The 20,981-nt window shown below is 35.8% G+C and overlaps 2 protein-coding genes across 2 annotated transcripts in view; one reads left to right on the top strand and one right to left on the bottom strand.

Annotated features, from left to right (window-relative positions):
• The window catches only part of LOC127872566 (uncharacterized), a 29,584-nt gene extending 25,136 nt beyond the window's left edge, over positions 1–4,448 (bottom strand). The window contains exons 1-2 of the mRNA XM_052415891.1: positions 4,430–4,448; positions 375–1,697 (exon numbers count right to left, since the gene is read on the bottom strand). Coding sequence (XP_052271851.1) covers positions 375–1,697; positions 4,430–4,448 — 1,342 coding nt within the window. The remainder of the gene's footprint in view (positions 1–374; positions 1,698–4,429) is intronic.
• LOC127871308 (uncharacterized) overlaps positions 2,735–20,981 on the top strand; it is a 37,203-nt gene continuing 18,956 nt past the window's right edge. The window contains exons 1-2 of the mRNA XM_052414088.1: positions 2,735–2,873; positions 14,388–15,583. Coding sequence (XP_052270048.1) covers positions 14,666–15,583 — 918 coding nt within the window. The 5' untranslated portion in view covers positions 2,735–2,873; positions 14,388–14,665. The remainder of the gene's footprint in view (positions 2,874–14,387; positions 15,584–20,981) is intronic.

The raw sequence follows: 20,981 nt of genomic DNA, 5'->3' as shown, positions 1-20,981 counted from the left end.
CGCAAAATTTCGTGATCTGATTAGCGGAAAGCGTAGCTCGTAGCCATTCTGTGCGAATGCGCATACTGGCCTGTAGCTATGCTCGCTTCACAGGGCATAAAACCCATATTATCACGACGTGGACCCTATATCGATGGCCCATTTAGATTGATCGGAACTGCCCTCGTAAAGGTATGTAGACGCTAAAGAGTTAGGAAAAATAATTGACATCGTGTGAATGAAATGCGATACGTGCATGCTGGTCGATTTCACGTTCGTCGTATGCAGTTAAGTTCATCTAGACTAGATTAAATTTAGAAGAGACGTCCTTTAAACGAAAAATTCCATGCACGCGGAAAGTATCGCGCCTGAGTAGAGTGTGGAAAGTGTCGTGCCTGAGTAGAGTGTGGAAAGTATCGTGCCTGAGTAGAGTGTGGAAAGTATCGTGCCTGAGTAGAGTGTGGAAAGTATCGTGCCTGAGTAGAGTGTGGAAAGTATCGTGCCTGAGTAGAGTGTGGAAAGTATCGTGCCTGAGTAGAGTGTGGAAAGTATCGTGCCTGAGTAGAGTGTGGAAAGTATCGTGCCTGAGTAGAGTGTGGAAAGTATCGTGCCTGAGTAGAGTGTGGAAAGTATCGTGCCTGAGTAGAGTGTGGAAAGTATCGCGCCTGAGTAGAGTGTGGAAAGTATCGCGCCTGAGTAGAGTGTGGAAAGTATCGCGCCTGAGTAGAGTGTGGAAAGTATCGCGCCTGAGTAGAGTGTGGAAAGTATCGCGCCTGAGTAGAGTGTGGAAAGTATCGCGCCTGAGTAGAGTGTGGAAAGTATCGCGCCTGAGTAGAGTGTGGAAAGTATCGCGCCTGAGTAGAGTGTGGAAAGTATCGTGCCTGAGTAGAGTGTGGAAAGTATCGTGCCTGAGTAGAGTGTGGAAAGTATCGTGCCTGAGTAGAGTGTGGAAAGTATTGTGCCTGAGTAGAGTGTGGAAAGTATCGTGCCTGAGTAGAGTGTGGAAAGTATCGTGCCTGAGTAGAGTGTGGAAAGTATCGTGCCTGAGTAGAGTGTGGAAAGTATCGTGCCTGAGTAGAGTGTGGAAAGTATCGTGCCTGAGTAGAGTGTGGAAAGTATCGTGCCTGAGTAGAGTGTGGAAAGTATCGCGCCTGAGTAGAGTGTGGAAAGTATCGCGCCTGAGTAGAGTGTGGAAAGTATCGTGCCTGAGTAGAGTGTGGAAAGTATCGCGCCTGAGTAGAGTGTGGAAAGTATCGTGCCTGAGTAGAGTGTGGAAAGTATCGCGCCTGAGTAGAGTGTGGAAAGTATCGTGCCTGAGTAGAGTGTGGAAAGTATCGTGCCTGAGTAGAGTGTGGAAAGTATCGCGCCTGAGTAGAGTGTGGAAAGTATCGTGTCTGAGTAGAGTGTGGAAAGTATCGTGCCTGAGTAGAGTGTGGAAAGTATCGTGCCTGAGTAGAGTGTGGAAAGTATCGTGCCTGAGTAGAGTGTGGAAAGTATCGCGCCTGAGTAGAGTGTGGAAAGTATCGTGCCTGAGTAGAGTGTGGAAAGTATCGTGCCTGAGTAGAGTGTGGAAAGTATCGTGCCTGAGTAGAGTGTGGAAAGTATCGTGCCTGAGTAGAGTGTGGAAAGTATCGTGCCTGAGTAGAGTGTGGAAAGTATCGTGCCTGAGTAGAGTGTGGAAAGTATCGTGCCTGAGTAGAGTGTGGAAAGTATCGTGCCTGAGTAGAGTGTGGAAAGTATCGTGCCTGAGTAGAGTGTGTGGCTTGCAAAGGCTTATCTGTGGCGATACAGTACGCATATGCATTAAGCCCAGTTTTCTTCGAGCGCGGCTCAAATAAACGAACAGACGAAGATAACAGATGCAGTCCTTTATTTATGGGGAAAAACGATTACAAATACAATTTTAAATAATGTTCAAGTTATCGTTGTTTATTTGGCATTAAACAACGTTATGAGTTCTGATGCATATGAATTCAAACTTCAACCAAAAGTGTTGATTTTCCAAGCATCAGAAAGATATATAGGTTTTTAATGCGGTAATACTAACTATTGTAAGATGATTTTAGAAATATGTATGCAATTTATTTGAAAAGTATACTTAATTATGCGGTTATCATGTTCGCTTCTTCTCTTTTCACTGTTTACAAGTATTGTATACAATGCTAATGAGATTGTTTCTCTAAAGCTGAAGATCAACGTAAATCCTTTATGAATACTAGTAGTTTGATTTGTTCTTTGCATTTTGGGGATAATTGTCTCAGAAAAAGGTTTTATCAGGTTGATTTATTTTGTTTCGTGTCTGATTGATTTGCTATTTGGTCCTTGCAAACGCGCCACTTGATATAATAAGTTTGTTTCCTGATTGTTCAGATGAAATTTCAAATGTGTAGATTTCTAACTACGCAACAAGATGACGCTTTAAATCCCTGTTATTTTTGGGGAGATAAAAAACGAATATAATGCACAACAGTTATTGTTTTGGTTTTGTGTAATCTTTGTTTAGAACAGAACATTGCTTTCGTAAAGTGCTTTTCAACTGAATGATCAGCCAATGTATTGACTACGCAATTTCCAATAAAATGACACTGGAGTTTAAACGTTCGTGGCTAATTCGAAAGTAAACACATTCGCAATACGACCCTAGCAGATAATTTCGAGTCTGCGTGGTAGCCTTCTGCCCTCACGGGCTATCAATTTTCAATTCCCCCGTTATTTGACGCGATCAGGCGAATTCACGTTCCATTCTCGTTTAAAGATCGAACACGGTGTTGAGTTTGTATTGATTTTAATTTGAAACCTAAATGTGTATCAGTCGTCTGCCTTTAAAACTTACGTATGGTTCAAAAGGAATATTTTGTGAAATAATTTGTTTTAAATTAACATGATCATTGATTGTAAGTAAAAACATTAAATACATTATTTATTGTTTAGACATGTGTTGTTTGATAGACAAGTAGAAACGTTAAAGTTGTATTTTGAACTTTATTACAATTTCTCCTCCTGTTTTGTTTGTTTGTGTGACGATTATGATCCATGATTGGTTTTATTTTTATTTTCTCCTTTCTTCCTTATTCGCTGTCTTCTTATGCTGAATACTTACCTATTGGTTTGAGATTATGTAAGATCGGGAATAATTATATGATATAAATAGTATACCTGATATATGTAAGTGTTATGAAAAAAAAATACATATGAGCCGTGCTCTGTGAAAAGAGGGTTTAATGCAAGTGCGTCCCAGATGAGCCTGTGCAGTTTGCAAAGGCTAAGCAGGTACGACACTTTCCGCCTAAACTGGAGTTTTGCTAAGAAGAGACTGTCTTTACAAGAAAAATATCATAAAAGCCGCACGTGCCGTCCCTGATAAGCCTGTGTGGACTGCATAGGCTAATCTGGGACGACACTTTCCGCCTAAATTGGATTTTTGCTAAGAAGAGACTGTATTTAAACGAAAAATATTATAAAGGCAGAAAGTGTCGACCCTGATTAGCCTGTGTGGGCTGCACCGGCTATTCTGGGACAAGACTTTCCGCTTTAAAAAGAGTTTTGCTGAGAAGTGACTGTCTTTACACGAAAAATATTATAAAAGCGGAAAGTGTCGTACCTGATTAGCCTGTATGGATTTCACAGGCTAATCAGGGACGACACTTTACGCACATGCATTTAATTGCCTTTATACTGACCACAGCCCAACTTTAAAAAATGCCACTAGCATTACTCCTTAGTTGAAGCATGATTTTATTATTAATTATTTCAATCAAAACGCACATAAACAAAATCAAAATGAAGTTTGGACAAAAGAAACTATCATTTGTAGTTGTTCGTACCACACCGTGGTAAACATATGACCAACCATGCAAGTTATAAACTTTAGTAGAAAACATAGTGAATTTATTTTTTAAGCATTTTTGTTCGTTCTTACATTCATATATCTTTTTACAAAATTGGTATCAGTATTCAAGCCATACATTAATTAAAACAAAAAAGTTAACCAGAACGATTACAGGACATTTTATGCTAGGTTTTGTATTTTAATGAGCCGCGAAAATGGGTATTATGCCATGTGTAGCCAGTGTAGGTCCAGATCAGCCTGCGTATTCACACAATGTGGTAACGAGCTACACTGTCCGCTTATGATACTACGAAACTTTATGTGGCTTTATAGCGGACAGGGAAGCTTCCGACCATACTGCGCGGACAGGGAAGCTTCCGACCATACTGCGCGGACAGGGAAGCTTCCGACCATACTGCGCGGACAGGGAAGCTTCCGACCATACTGCGCGGACAGGGAAGCTTCCGACCATACTGCGCGGACAGGGAAGCTTCCGACCATACTGCGCGGACAGGGAAGCTTCCGACCATACTGCGCGGACAGGGAAGCTTCCGACCATACTGCGCGGACAGGGAAGCTTCCGACCATACTGCGCGGATGCTCAGGCGGGTCTGGAGCTACGCGTGTCCATAAGACCCATTTTTACGTGACGCGGGTCTATTTAGAAGCATCACATAAAAGGTTCATGGTCGTATCTAAATTTAAAAATCAAAACGATGCTTTTGAATGACGTTTATGTAATAATGATGTCTCGGTTTTGAAAATAATTGAAATTTCTAATTTGTTCATTGTAGTCTTAATTTCATGACATCAAATTTGTTATGGTATGTAACGACTTACAAACAGGGGCTTGTTAACATGTTCAGTGTTGTTCTATTAGTATACTCAACCACACATTGTTGCAAAAAGTACTTTCTCGTCAGCATGATTATTTGTATATGACCGTTTTTTTTAATTAAAGTGATTTCTTTCAAACGTTAATTCAGCGATTCGTGAACCTTTTTTTATAAAACCTGTGTAATTGTCTAAAATAAATGCGGATCAAACAATGAAACCATTCGAAATTGCTAAATGCAGCTACAATTAAAACTTTTAACAAGCTATGTATTCGAAAAACATTTCAACATGCTACGGACAAGTTAATATTAAAAGCATTTAAAGTAACATAGATTTAATGAGATACACAGTGCACGTTTAAAAAAAATTGTTGCACAATATTTTCCATTTTAATTTCCCGTAACGATATGTATTCATACCACACACGAACACTAACTTGGTACATGAACATAAGTTGAATATTGTCCCACAAAAATATTTTTTTTTATCTTGTTAAATCTATGTTGGCTATTACTTTAAGGAACCTTAAATATGTATGTGTTAACTTTATTTTTTGAAATAGTGTACGAAATATTCGTTGTTTTTGAGTGTTCATGGGCTTTTAACGCCCAAAAAGCGTTCACGTTGTTATAATTCTATCTCAACTGTTAGAACTCAATGTTCAAACAATCATCACGTTAAAATGATAACAATTGCAAACGTTTACTTTAATACAGCCATAAAAGTGTTAAGGAAAGTCGCCGATAGGAAATGAAGTGTTTGCCAAAGTTTTGAAGCTAGTTGAGATATAGGGTTAATACGTAATGTCAATATTATGTTTGTTTGTACGGTATACGGTAGCGATCGGCAGTCGTATATCGGCGATACGCAGTGGCTACGTCGTTAAAATCCACTTTTAAAATGTGATTTAAAACAGACAATCGTGAATAAAAGTGTTTCCCGCACGGGTTTTTTTTTCTTGGTGTGGGACATGCAGTTGTAAACCCAGTGGATTACTCTAGACGTAATGTTTAATGTGTTTTTATTTATTAGGTCATGTCGTTGTGTCGATTGTTTATTTTTGTTGTTTACTTAGCAAAGATATTACAGAAAATACACGTTCATCGCACAGTCGTAGTAATTCTGATAGTGTTGCTGCTGTTTTTGTCCGTTTGTTGGTGTTTGCGTCGTAACGATAGATGTTTTGATGAAACTGATATTATGATAGTATTACTTGTTAACCCATTTATGCATAGCGTCTAGAAAGAAAGGCCTTGGCAAACAGCTCAGACCCATATGAGACGCCGCATGATGCGGCGTCACATCTGGGTCTGCGCTGTTTGCTGAAAGGAATTTATGTAAAAAATATTCTAAATATAGAAATAAATATACTAGACATCCCTAATCTTGGAAATAAATTGATTCAATTTAGAAGGATGGGAGAGTCCACTAGGCATAAATGGGTTAAAAAATAAACCAGTACTTGAGCACGTATTTATAGGCACATGCGTTATTTATGTTCTTGTTTTATTAGAAGTAATAGACTAAGAAATGACTGTTTATGAATGATGTCGATTGTATATTATAAGTAGCAGGAACAGCAGCAGCAGCAGCAGTATAGAAGTAGCAGTGGAAGATTAAGAAGAAGTTACAGAAATAGTATCAGTGGTTGTTGCTCTAGAAGTAGTAGTTGTAGTTAGAGTCGTAGAAGTTTTTTATATGTTTATTTCGGGCGTTGGATAATATAACTGATAAATGGTCCATAACGTTAGGATAATGGCAGAACTGGATCGGTAAAATTGTTTTAAAAATATTTTGACAATTTCATTAATTCCGCAGGAAACAAATCTAGTTGTTCCGTGACTTTTGAAAGTGGTCTTTGGATCACAAGGAACATATCATATCCGGACAAACTAACTCCGTCCTAAATTAAACAGTCAACTACAATATTCGCATGCCATCTGTTCCTGTTAAACTTTCCTATTTGACAACTGCGTTGTATGAACAACTGATCAATGATCAAATGTTAAAATTATTTACCTTTAGGTGTGCCTACTGATGTAAATTTTTAAACAGCATTAATTCAGTTATAACAGGCTACATAAACGCATATTGACCTCGGTGTTACTACTGCTGTAAATTTATAAACACCATTTATTCAAGTATGACATTCATCATCAACGAGGTATTGATTAAATGAAAATGTTTTATTGACATGTCTCAAATGTTGTCATATTTCAGTCTTCATCGACTGAGCAGTCGAGCTATGGTTGGATGTAAAACATCTGGTGTAGCAATTTTTTGTAGATACTTCGCTATTTTGATAGTTTTATATACATCTTCTATTAATGAACAATAGTTCTTTGTATACTTATCACTTAAATATATATATATATATATATATATATATATATATATATATATATATATATATATATATATATATATATATATATATATATATATATATATATATATATATATATATATATATATCCGATACATTCGACATTGATTCCCGCATCACGTTTTGACTTAGATGTTTCTATGTTCTGTCTGCGTAGGTACATATGAGTTAGTTTAGTTAAGATTAGTGTTGAATACTATGTATTTAATTTAATTTAGTTTATTGTTGAATACTATTTAGTTAGTTTAGTTTAGGTTACTGTTGAATAGTATTTATTAAGTTTAGTTTAGGTTATTGTAGAATACATGTTTGTTAGTTTAGTTTAGGTTAGTGTTTAATACTGTTACGATAGCTTAGTTAAAGTTATTGTTGAATATTTTTGGTTGGTTAAGTTTAGGTAATTGTTGGATTCTATTTAGTTAGTTTAGTTAAGGTTGTTGTTAAGTTCTGACACTGAATCTGACACAAAAAAAATCACGAAAATGCTAATATAAAGAGAGTGTATAGTTTTTTCTAAATGCAATCTTCGAAAAGGAGTTTTTCATGGCGGTAACATGTAGCCCATTATACAAGTCAATTATCGGAAAGTTGAATTGTTTATCTTTGACAGCTTTTCAAAAAGCGGCTCAAGTTTGTATGCAATGATTGTTGGTTTAACTGTTAAATCTCACAGTACACACAACATTCAATAGCAATAAGGCAAAAAATTAAAAATAGAAGTCATGTCTTTATCATAAATAAGCGATGTCTTACAGTCGATTGTGAAATATTCTTTGTGGAACCTTTGAAGTTTGTGTCACATTCTTTTCAGAGATATCAGCTAAAACTGATTACTTTGTACAAATTTGGGCACATTTAAGGGCACTATTATGGTATTTTAATTAAATTTTGGCCGCCTGTAAAATTATACGACATCAAATATTAATTTATAGCTCGACCACCATTACACATTTTCTCAAAGTTTAATCTCAAACGTCTTTTTAATTGCCTTAAGTGACATCAAATTTCATAAAGTAGATAATTTATTGACGAAATTAAATAATTGGCAAATAAAATGGACACCCACCATCATTTATAACCTGATTAATTTAAACGTATCAAATTTGATTTGAATAATAGATGTATTACACACTTTTTTACATACATGTAGTTTAAGTTTAAGTGATTTAAGTTCCTTGGTTTATAAAGTTCTAGCATTATCGCTAATTACTATTACAACCCACCTAAGGTGCCCCCCTACACACACACACACACACACCACTGTCCATATTCCAACCATCATATCATTTTTGTTAATATTACCGGAAGTTTATAATTTACGAAATTATCTTGCTTTGTAATATTTTCATTATTGTATATTTTGTATACTTGGGTGAAATAAACGACATGTTCTGTTCTGTTCTGTTGAGATCAAACTTAAGATTGCCACTAAACACGGCTTTAAGGAGACGTTCCATTTATTTTCTTTTTAGAGGTTCAGAAAGTAATATTGAAAAATTATAATGACTATAATAGGATACATAATTTTAACAAGAAAAAAGAATGCACATTTTCTTCAACTAAAATTACTTTGAAATATGTGTAGGATTTTAATGTTGACATTTTGACGTCATAATGAGTGTTTTTAACTTTAACTGTACTCTTCTTCTCCTTTCCAATCGAAATATCGGCGTTTGTAAAAATTATGCCTTGTGTAGCTCACTTGAATGACTCATGCGACGTGAGTTCATCCCTGGTTGGGAATTTATTTTATTTTTTACAGACATTTATGCCTATTCTATATTATGAAATATTTTATTGTGTATTTGAATATGTCTTAATTATTGCATGAGCATGTATTTGTAGAGATCATATTTATCATGTGCTTTTATTTTGAGTGGAATAGGATAACAATGGTTAGAGTCAATTAGAGTTTATTCATATGAAAACAAATGTTATTTATTGCCTCCAAAGTGATAAGGCATCACGTTTAAACTCCATATTAAATGTATGTCGCATTATATCACACAATGTCAAAAATAATCTCATTTTTACACGCCATGTTATTTGATGCTGACATTAAATCACATGCGTTCTAATTTCATTAGTATAAATTCTGTTAACTTTCGGCCACATTGTACCTCAAATGCGTCGGATTAAAAGATGTTGTCTGATACAGTTGCAATATCACGCTGCATGTTAAATTAGAATCACACTTGATCATAGAGTGTCCGGTAGGTTTTATTGTCGAATGTGGTCTTGGTATTGCACTCTGTCACAAACCTATGAAATATTATTTTACAAAGTATAGGGCTACGCTCAATATTAAACTGTATGTTAGATACAGACCACACGACGTATATCTGTAGGGTATCGTATTGCACCTCAAGACCGTGTAACGTGATTACGCAACTCGTAATGTGAGAAACATGATATCGCATTGCCAATTAAGCTGGTCTGTTTCACAATTTAGATTGTAACTATGAGTGCGTGAAATGTCCTAATATTTATATGCATAGTAAATTATATGTCTTACAATATCGCAGCGTCGAATAAGTAATAGGCACAAAATACAATACTGTTTATTGTATATAAGTTAACAAACTACATGTGTTGATAAACTTATACATGATCCCAGAAGGGTGTACAAGGCTACTAAATGAACCTCGCTCTGGGAAAATGGGGCTTAATGCATGTGCTTTAACTGTCGTCCCAGATTGTGCATAAGAAACTGACTTTAAAACCAAAATTCCGTAAAAGCGTAAACTGTCGACCCAGATTAGCATTTGCATAAGTGACTTTCTTTAAAACAAAAATTCCGTAAAAGCGGAACGTGTAGTAAGCCAGTTTTCTTATAACGAGGATTCAATTTAAAAGACTTAAATTCCATACTTGAAAAACAAACTATATATACCGTAATTACGTTTTACGTAATTTTACGCTAAGTTTTCGGACACCTAAAATAATAAAAAGACGAAAAATATTCAAAAATTACAGGTGTCCGAAAATTTAGAGGCCAAAATTTAGGTGCCCGAAAATTAAAATTATAATGAAATAAATGCAATAAATTAATGTGCAGTAATTATTTTTGTGAATTACTCTTCTTTTTCTGCTTAAAAAATAAGTACAACCTTACAGCTTTGCTTACTCTTGTCTGAAATGATATACAACAAAAACGTAAATACAGAAAACATTCTGCTTCCTTAATAGGACGACACCATTTAAAATACTGTTGGGTGAGTCCATTACTTTCTACCGGTATACATGGATATTTACCCAAATTAAGCGAATGTAATGGTCAATTGCCCTCACGCATGAATCTTCAAGGTTTAATGACCTTAATCCCGTTGTAAAAATCCATTATCGAAGTGTGACAAGATAAGCGAAAACAGGGCCGAAGTCTGTAGAAAAGCGAGGTAAAATTTACAGTCCGAAAATTAAGAGACATTAATTATGGACGAAAACCGTATGTCCAAAAATTTTGTCACGATAAATTTTTATTTTTGCTAAAAAAGAGGGTGTCCGAAAACTTAGAGTATTTACGGCATTTATTTTTTTTGTAAGTGTTTGCGGCGTTGGTTTCATGAACAAGCATAATCCTTGGCTTGATTGTATTGAACGTAAATATTGCGCATTTCAGTTTACCCAACGCTCAGACGCTCTTGAGATCAAAAGCTAACGTCGGCAAATCTTTCTCATCGTGTCACATAGCTGCCGTGCTAGGATTTTTCGCTCCACTTGAGTAATATCCGGCCAATAAATAAAATTGCGAACCGCCATTAACTGTCCTATCTTTTTCAGTTAACGACAGGCTTATTGTTCGGATAGCAAATATTTGGCATCGTTATCTCTCCGTTCAAACTGTTTGACCTCTCTGCGCATTTTTTTATCTAGTTTTTCATTGAAAATCGATTTTATCGTTAACAAATATAATAATCCATCAATATGTTTTGAACAAGTGTATTTAAATGTTGCGAAAGTCAAACCTTAGAAATAACAATAAGATTTATTGCATTCTATTATTGATGTGAAATGTTTAATCAATTATTTGAATATATATATATATATATATATATATAAACAAACCTAGTTTGTTTTTAATCTAAATCGATAACAGATCCAAAATGAAATGTAGAGATAAAAGAAACGTTCGTTTTAAAAGCTGCGGTTATCGTTGTTCGGTACACAGTTTATTTAAGACCAAAAATGTTGCGTGTTTCCACTGACTAGAATGACAGGTTGTCGGCTTGACTTTTTTTGTTAACTTTTTAACGAATCCCAGTTTTATAGTCGGTGGGTTTAGTGGAAACCAAGAACATTTTTACGCCTTACAATAACTTTTAAACGATGACTTTTGTTAAGAATTAATCGATCAGCTTTGTACAAATGACTACAAAAGACCTATTGTGTTCTCCGGGCATTTAAAGAATAAGCGAATTCTCAATAAAATCATGCGACACAAGGATTGGTTTTAGTCTAAATGTTTCACACATTGTACAATTCATTAGTTTGCATGTAAAGTGTTTATTGATTTAAACTTAAAGTCTGTATTAATTACCATCTATTGACTGATGAAATAAATGTCATAATAGATATGACTTCTCTTATATTGATTGTTATGTTGACTGCATGGATATGTATGAAGCTAATGACGATATATAAAAACTCCTTGTTTGACCGTTTTTCATGAAAATGTACACGCATATCAGCAGTAGATATAGCAATCAATGAAACTCCAAAAAAGAAGGGAAATTTTTGTTCATATTCACTACTTTTACATCAGAATACTAACTATAAACTATTAATATAATATGATCAAAACTGGGATCACCGCCTACGGGCGGTCAATTCAACGCATTTGGGGTTTAAACCAGTTTTAGGGCTAGCCGAACCTAGTACTTACCTCAGAATTAATCCATTTATGCCTAGCGTCTAGAAAAAAGGCCTTGGCATGATGCGGCGTCTGCGCTGTTTGCTTAAAGGAATTTCTGTAAGAACTATTCTAAATATAGAAATTAATATACTAGACATCCCTAATTTTGGAAATAAATTGATCCAATTTATGGATGGGAGAGTCCACTAAGCATAAATGGGTTAAACAGAAAGACTAAAATTTATTTAATAACCACAAGAGCAACGAAAGCTAAAACAATACAACTTATTAACCAGTGTATTGTCAATATATCGATTTCGATGCGTTTAATTTTGTATTTGCACAATTAGATGTCAATTAGAAATGATTTTGGCAAGTTTTATTAGTTAGACTAAAACATTTCTTTCGCACGCACAACAAGTGATTAGTGCGCTAGAGCAAGCAGTACATAATTCGAACCATGAATGTTGCATACAATCGTTACTTTATTATGGTTCTTTCATTTTAAACTATTTATGTTATCTCAATTCAATTTAAAGAACTTGCTTCTTATATTAACGAATTATTTTTGCGTTTAAAAGGCTTTCATAGTTAAAATATTTTGCATATGTTTTAAGTATGACGGTATATATTTTGACAGAGGTGTAATAATTAATCTAAACCATTTCTATTTTAGTAAATATTTACATCACATAAAAATACTGTAATGTATAAATTTATTTTAACTTTAGGTCTGAACTTTCAACTAAACAATAATTCAATGATTTGGTCAGTCTGTTCAATATTACATATAGAGACTGGAAAACACCGAATGCAAAATGAACTAAGTACGCTTCAAATAACCCATTTATGCTTAGTGGACTCTCCCATCCTTCTAAATTGGATCAAATTATTTCCAAAATAAGGGATTTCTAGTATACTTTTTTCTATATTAAGAATATGTCTTAGATAAATTCCTTTAAGCAAACAGCGCAGACCCTGATGAGACGCCGCATCATGCACGCATCTACGCTGTTTGCCAATGTCTTTTTTCTAGACGCTAGGCATACATAGGTAAACGGGTGAAAACTACTACAACAATACAGATTATGTTATGTTACCGATACAAAAACGACCAACTTAATTCTAATCATCATTAACAAATGTGTACTGTATCGAAATAACAATGTATTTACATAACAAATTATACATATATATATATATATATATATATATATATATATATATATATATATATATATATATATATCCATTTCTAAACCCTTTGTCATTTTATTGACTTTTTCTTTAAATATTATAAAAATAAAAGTATAATGACCTCTATACTTTAAAAATAAAAAACGGGTGTCTTAAAGTTTATGTATAAAAGGGGAAATATATCACTGTTTACAGCAAATGGTATAGATTCTTATCATGCAGGAGCAATTTGGATAATCTAAATATTAACAAAATTATGAATTTTTTAACTTTTGCTTTTGTTTTTATTTAAGTTAATGCAAAATCGTTTCATCGGTTTTGATCAATATATGCCGTGGGCTGAAGCGACCACTGAACGGGTATGCCTAAACACGTTTATGTAATTATACGCATCATCTAACACCCTAAGAGTAGAGATTTGAATCGTGTTCCATCCATGCTTAAAGAACACTACGCAACGTTTATCAATAGTCATCAATCGGCGATGCGGTAGAGTGCATGTCAGAGACGAGCCTCGCTTTGGGAAAACGGGGCTAAATGCATGTTCATAAAGTGTCATCCCTATACTGATTTTTTTTAAAGAATAGACTTCCTTTAAAACAAAATAAAATGTCGTCAATGATTAGCCTGTGCGGACTGCACAGGCTAATAGGGGTTTACACTTTACGCACATGCATTAAGCCCCCGTTATCCAAGAGACTGGAAATATAACGTCTACATTTACATATAGTCATTCCCGCATACAGTTATGCATAGCAAATTAAGCGAATGTGTTGGTGCAAACATCGCACACCTTTTTTATTTGCATAATGATTTGCGGTGTTTCGTTGTTAAAATTGCAAGCATGACGAATCATATTGCAGAAAAGATCGTTTCAACATGGCTTTGATATTTTAATTATATAGTCGTGTATTTAAATGCAATAATTTTTTCAATACTTTATAGTTTTATAAGAGCAACAAGAGTTCGAATGGCTAAACATAGAGTTTTAATTATGTCTCCCGCATCGTTGAGTGTGCACAATTTTTAAAACACGAAAATATGCAAATCATAACATGCAAATCCTATGTATGTAACTGCGTGTCAAAATACGAACTTTATACCTTGAGCGAATCAATTGATCAATCAATAAAGATCGGATAGATGATACCTTAAATCAATCTGCGGGCAAAAAAACCCGCCTCACGCGTGTTTTGTATCGGGACAATGGTCGTTTGTCATTGTAGACAACATACAGCGTCTACCCGTGTCACATAGTACATTGTTCCGCTAACCTATCATTAATTTATTATTTACATATTTTTCAGATAAGTCAAAACTGAGGAACAGAAAATGTAAAAAAATCGAGCCTTCAGAAATCAACATGATCAACTATTCATCGAGAAAACTAAAGCATCGATAATTATGCAAAGGGGTGTAATTGAGCCGCATTGAATTTGTGATTCGTTCAATTCGGCTTTGTGGCATTAACGGAATTTTAGTATTTCATGTTTAAACCGAAATTCAACGCTGGCTTTTAAATAGAGCACACCGGAGCCGTTACGCGGGGCGCTACACGATGGGTTCGAGTTTCTGAGATGCGCAGATGGCATTCATTGACGGGGGAAATCTCGGAGTCATTTTGTCTGTCCTCACCGTCGCTGGGTTCGTCCTAAACGTTGTGTCCATCGCAATCAAAGTGTGCAAGGATTTCTCTAACCCGAAACTTTGGAAATACTCTTTACTGTGCCAAAATGTAGCGAACTGCTTCGTATCATCAGGTCTTGGATTGTTTCTTATTAATCTGCAAGTTGGCGCGTCTGTTCTGTGCAACGCCACTGGATTTTTTCTTCTGTTTGGAATATTTCAGTGTTCTCTCTCCTATTTGACGACGGGCATCATTCTCTTGTCCGTCCAGAACCCTGGAAAAGCGTCTTCCCTGTCCACGTTCCATCGGTCCGTGGTTGCAGCTATCGTAGTACCGGAAGTTCTGGTCGGCGCCGTTATTTCTTTCCTACCGTACGTCTCAAAGTCCTTGTTCGATACCAGCATCGACTTTGACGTGGCATGTTTCCCAATTAGGGATCACGGGCAACAAGGGGAGGCGTTCGGAACGCTACTTGTGACAATCTGGTGGATTATTCTTGCGGCCACAGCCGTGTGTGATACAATCACAGTGCTCAAACTCTGGAAGTTTAACAACCGTGTGAACTCCGCGCAAAATAACGTGTGGCAAACACAGCTGATCATACAGGGGAAAACATTAATTAAGATTTCTCTGATAGAGCACGCAATATTTGCCTCGGTCGTTCTACTGATAACTCTATCCGTATACGCAGACCAGAATTTATTTGAAGACAATAAAACATGGATCGTGATGACGTCACTAGCCGTATCGGCGCTATTCCACGGGGTCTTTTCTAACGTGAGTGACGTTATGTGGACGGCGTGCTGCTGTCGGGACGCCGGGGCGGTGAAGGAGCCCCAGCGGAAGTTGAAGAAGTTGGAGCTGATGAAGATAGAGGTACAATTTTGGTGAAAAGTGTTGTCCCTCATTAGCCTGTGCGGACTGCACCGGCTAATCTGTGATGACACTTTACGCACACTAATTCGGCCCAGTTTATCAGAGGGATGTTTATTTAATCAGAGCTCAATATAATTTTGCAATCAAGTTGTATTTCACTCATAAAAAATTGAATTTATGCGTCAAATACAAACAACAAGATTTTCAGGAGCATTAGCTAAGGTCCTCAATCTCAAAATAATTCTTTATTAACTTATCTTATTTGTTCAATACTGGTGTTCCATGATATTTCTAAAAATGCGTGAAGGACGCTAATGAAGAAACACTTTTACTTCTTGTTTTTGGGTTAGTCGGGTTATTGTTGTTGCTTAAAGTAAAAAATATGTACAATGAATGTGCAAAAATCCGGATAACATTTGAATAAATTGTAAGAATTATTCATTAAGGTATGCTTTCCTTAAAAGAAGAAATAATATTTTGCTAGGTAGCCACTTAAGGTTCATCAGATATTATCACATTATTCATAAGGGATTTGTGAAAGGCTTTGTTTCACACTATTTTTTTTAACTCAGTCGATTTTAGTTCAATTCAATGCGTAAAACGCAGATACATATCATATCTTGAATTCTGTTAAGTTCTTTAAAAATCCGTCTTTCTACCAACTCATAACACGTTATACTGTACGTACACATTGACCAAAATATTTACAAATACACAATACCAACATTGAACCGCGCTCCGGGAAAACCGGGCTCAGGGACGACACTTTCCGCATAAACTGGATTTTTGCTAACAAGAGACTTTCTTTAAAAAGAAAATTTCGTAAAAGCGGAAAGCGTCGTCTCTGATTAGCCTGTGCGAACTTCACGTGCTAATCTGGGATGACACTTTACGCACATGCATTATCCCCAGTTTTCTCAGAACACGACTCATATAGTGGTATTTGATTAAAACTCATTTTTATTTATGAGTGTTCATCGGCCATTAAACAACGAATTGGGATACTGATGCGAAAGAATTCAACCAGCAGTGCTTTAGATTTTAGCAAACATGTTTGCAAATGAAAGGGGCACTTTTTATGTTGGTTAGTTAGGTAGTTTATATTTGGTTGGTTTGCTTTGTTTAAAAAAAATCAGTGAGTATCATGTTTAAATATGGGTCATAAGGCAGTCGGTACCGTGTGAAAAAATGTTGTATTTTAAATTATTGGATTTCTTTCACTTTAAAGGGGCCTTTTCACAGATTTTGGCATTTTTTTTAACTTATTCATAAAATGCTTTAAATTGATAAATGTAAACATTGGATCGTAAAAGCTCCAGTAAAAAATCAAGAAAAAAATTTAAAAAGAAAAAGAACATTGCCCGGAGCAGGTTTCGAACCAGTGACCCCTGGAGTCCTGCCAGAGTCCTGAAGTAAAAACGCTTCAGCCTACTGAGCTATTCCGCCGAATACACATTTTTGGCGTATTTTATACATTATATACGCAATCTTCGTAGTTTCACAAATTTTAACGACAAAAACAGAACTCTCCAAAGTATTCAATCGTTTCGCGTTGCAACGCTTTATAATTTTTAGGTTTTAAAATCGTCAAAAGATGCATATAATGGCTATATTAGAGCATGGTTAATGTTCAGTATTACGGTTTCCTCACAAATATCATAACTAAAACGAAAACTTACGAATCTGAAACAACTTTTTTCAATTTTGTCAATTTACCAAAGCGTGAAAAGATCCCTTTAAGGGACCGTCAACCGCGATTTGGACATATTTTACAATTATTAATTTATATTGATTAAAATATCACGACTTGTATCTTACATTACTTGAAAAAAGTTAATATTTTCAGTAAATTCGGTAATAAACATTCGCAATGTCAAATCGAAAGTACATCGCGAAAATAGGTGAAATAACGATATACACACTATAAATAACGCAAGCGGATTGATCATTTTATATACAAAATATATACAATTCACTACGCATGAACAATTTTCAATCCTGAGTTTAGCACATGACGATGATGATCCATCTACTTGCGTTATTTATAGTTAACTGGTACCCAGTGGGCATCCAACATTGCTGCAACGTTGTATTTAGGTTGCATTTGAACGTTGCAGTTTGGTTGTACCAATGGTCTATATGAAAGTTTTTCCGACGTTTTTTTCCCAACGTTGCTGCGACGTTTTTTCCCAACGTTGCTGCAACTTTGTGTTTAGGTCGCATTAAAACGCAGTATTTTTTAATTCTATTTTTTTTAATGATATTAAATTAAAATTTACTGCCAACCAACCGCTCTTTCGATTAGTATCGGCAGTTATGGACATTTTCTAGTTCGTTTCTTAAAAGAACCATTATTTGATGTCTATAGAGGAGTTAATGAAACGCTCCCCGAGTGGGAATCGAACCCACCAAAAATCCCGATCGCTAGGCGGACACCTCATCCACTTCACCACGGCGATAATTGAACTTTCTAACAAAAATGTTGGATATTTATTCTTTGTTGAAACTTTGAAACTAGATTCTACCATTTTAATGCATAACACAACTTAAACAAAATATTTTATCCGGCGATTTTGAGTTAAAGTTCATCTTTAGCATCTTTAAGTTTAAGCAACTGATCTGTAAAATAAAAAAAAATGAATTTCTAAAATGTACAAGAAAATAATCATATTTCATTGATGCTATGCATGAACTGTATTATTATAAAGTACGATTCCTACTCGGGGAGCGTTTAATTATCTACTCTTTAGACACCAAGTACTGGTTCTTTCAAGGAAACGGACTCAACAGTGTGCATATCTGCCGATAAAACTCGAAAAAGCGGTTGGCAGTAAATAGTTTATTCTTATTTTTTTTACAGTATTTAAAAAAAAAGAATAAAAAATACTACGTTTGAATGCAACCTGAATACAACATTGCAGCAACGTTGGAAAAAAACGTCGGGAAAACTTTCATATACACCATTGTGACAACCAAACTGCAACGTTTGAATGCAACCTAAATACAACGTTGCAGCAACGTTGGAAAAAAACGTCGGTAAAACGTTCATATACACCATTGTGACAACCAACCTGCAACGTTTGAATGCAACCTAAATACAACGTTGCAGCAACGTTGGAAAAAAACGTCGGGAAAACTTTCATATACACCATTGTGACAACCAAACTGCAACGTTTGAATGCATCCTAAATACAACGTTGCAGCAACGTTGGGAAAAAAACGTCGGGAAAACTTTCATATACACCATTGTGACAACCAAACTGCAGCGTTTGATGAAACGTCCGGGTAACGTTTTGTATGCAACGTTGTGGCAACGTTTGGTAATGGTTGCCGACGATGCGACCTAAATATTACGTTGCAGCAACGTTCGCACAACGTATGATGCCCACTGGGTAGTTACCTGGTACCTGTACCCAGTAAAATGTATTACCGAATATACTGAAAATATGTAAACTTAACAACTTTTTTCAAGTAATGTACCAGTCGTGATATTTTAATCAATATAAACTAATAATTGTAAAAATATACGGTATTTTAGAACTTTTCTTTTTTCGTCAATCGCGGTTGACAGCCCCTTTTGATTCTTCTGAGAAAGCGCAAACAGGAACAACGCTGCGACACGTCATACATGATTTATTGGTATTTATGTGACATTGAAATATGTCCAATACCAGTACCAACAACTAATCGCCAATCCCACCCGAGCTGGCAATGGGCTGTCAGATTTCATTGCGATGTTCTTTCCATAACGTCGACACCATGTAACCTTCTGTGTCAAAATGCTCGACTAATTGAGCTATTTATTATTAAATTTGCAATAATAGCCCCCTACGAACTTGAATACTTTTTATCACCATATTGCGATTATGTAGTTTGACTGGTAGTGTGGGTTATTTTCCGGTTGATTAATTGTCAAGGAATTGAAATTGGATAATCGTTAAAAATATAAATGTTTAATTCCCTTGTTTAAAGCTATTATTCGCATGTTTGTTTTCGATAGGTTACAAACTTATCATTTTTCTGAAGTCGCACCAGATATCTCTAATGGAAAGATATTTGTAAAGAATATTGAATATTTTTGTCTGAAAGAATTCTGTTTTACATGAAGTACCGAAAGGTTGTTAAACTAGTGGATATTATTAAAGTAACATTTCTATTCATAATCAACGAAAATTTCGTACAATTGTTCGTAAAATAAACTTAACCAATTAAAAATCAGTGTTCCTTATGGCAATTGTCGAAATTTCAACGCCAGATGTGATCTGGTAAAATAGATGTTTGTTGATACAAAATGCTCGTTTTTATTATTTTTTGCATATCTATTCATACGACACATGAACACTAAAATGGTGTTCGTGTGTCGTATGAATAGATATATTCGCGGGAATTAATTGTGGCCACAAATAAATACTAGAAATGGCGCGGCAGAGGCCGACGCGTATCCCCACGCCGAATGTTTGACCTAGGTGTGCCCCAGGGTTGGTAATGGGGCCATGCATAGCTGAGATTGACCGTATTGTCATAAGAGAAGTTCATCATCAATTAGAAGTGAATTGGTGTAGAAATGAAGAAGTTATAGTAAAAGGCAATTTTGGGTGGGTGTGACATATGTGGGCAGGGCGCCCCAGGGTTGGTAATTGTGCCATGCATAGTTGAGATTGACCATATTGTCATAAGAGAAGTTCAGTATCAATTTGAAGTGAATCGGTGTAGAAAAGAAGAAATTATAGTAAAAGGCAATTTTGGGTGGGTGTGGTCTATGTGGGCGGGGCCCCAGGGTTGGTAATGGGGCCATGCATAGTTTAGATTGACCGTATTGTCATAAGAGAGGTTCAGTATCAATTTGAAGTGAATCGGTGTAGAAATGAAGAAATTATAGTAAAAGGCAATTTTGGGTGGGTGTGGTCTATGTGGGCGGGGCGCCCCAGGGTTGGTAATGGGGCCATGCATAGTTGAGATTGACTGTATAGTCATAAGAGAAGTTCAATATCAATTGAAGTGAATCGGTGTAGAAATGAAGAAATTATAGTAAAGGCAATTTTGGGTGGGTGTGGTCTATGTGGGCGGGGCCCCAGGGTTGGTTATGGGGCCATGCATAGTTGAGATTGACCCTAATGTCATAAGAGAAGTTCAGTATCAATTTGAAGTGAATCCGTGTAGAAATGAAAAAATTATAGTAAATGGAATTTTTTGGTGGGTGTGGCCTATGTGGGCGGGCGCCCCAGGGTTGGGATTGGGGCCATGCATAGTTGAGATTGACCCTAATGTCATAACAAAAGTTCAGTATCAATTTGAAGTGAATCCGTGTAGAAATGAAAAAATTATAGTAAATGGAAATTTTTGGTGGGTGTGGCCTATGTGGGCGGGGCGCCCCAGGGTTGGGAATGGGGCCATGCAT

Source organism: Dreissena polymorpha, chromosome 3, assembly GCF_020536995.1.
Source record: "Dreissena polymorpha isolate Duluth1 chromosome 3, UMN_Dpol_1.0, whole genome shotgun sequence".
NCBI classification, from domain to species: Eukaryota; Metazoa; Mollusca; class Bivalvia; order Myida; family Dreissenidae; genus Dreissena; species Dreissena polymorpha.
The sequence above is the reverse complement of the archived record's forward strand: the minus strand, read 5'-3'. Positions and strand labels throughout refer to the sequence as shown.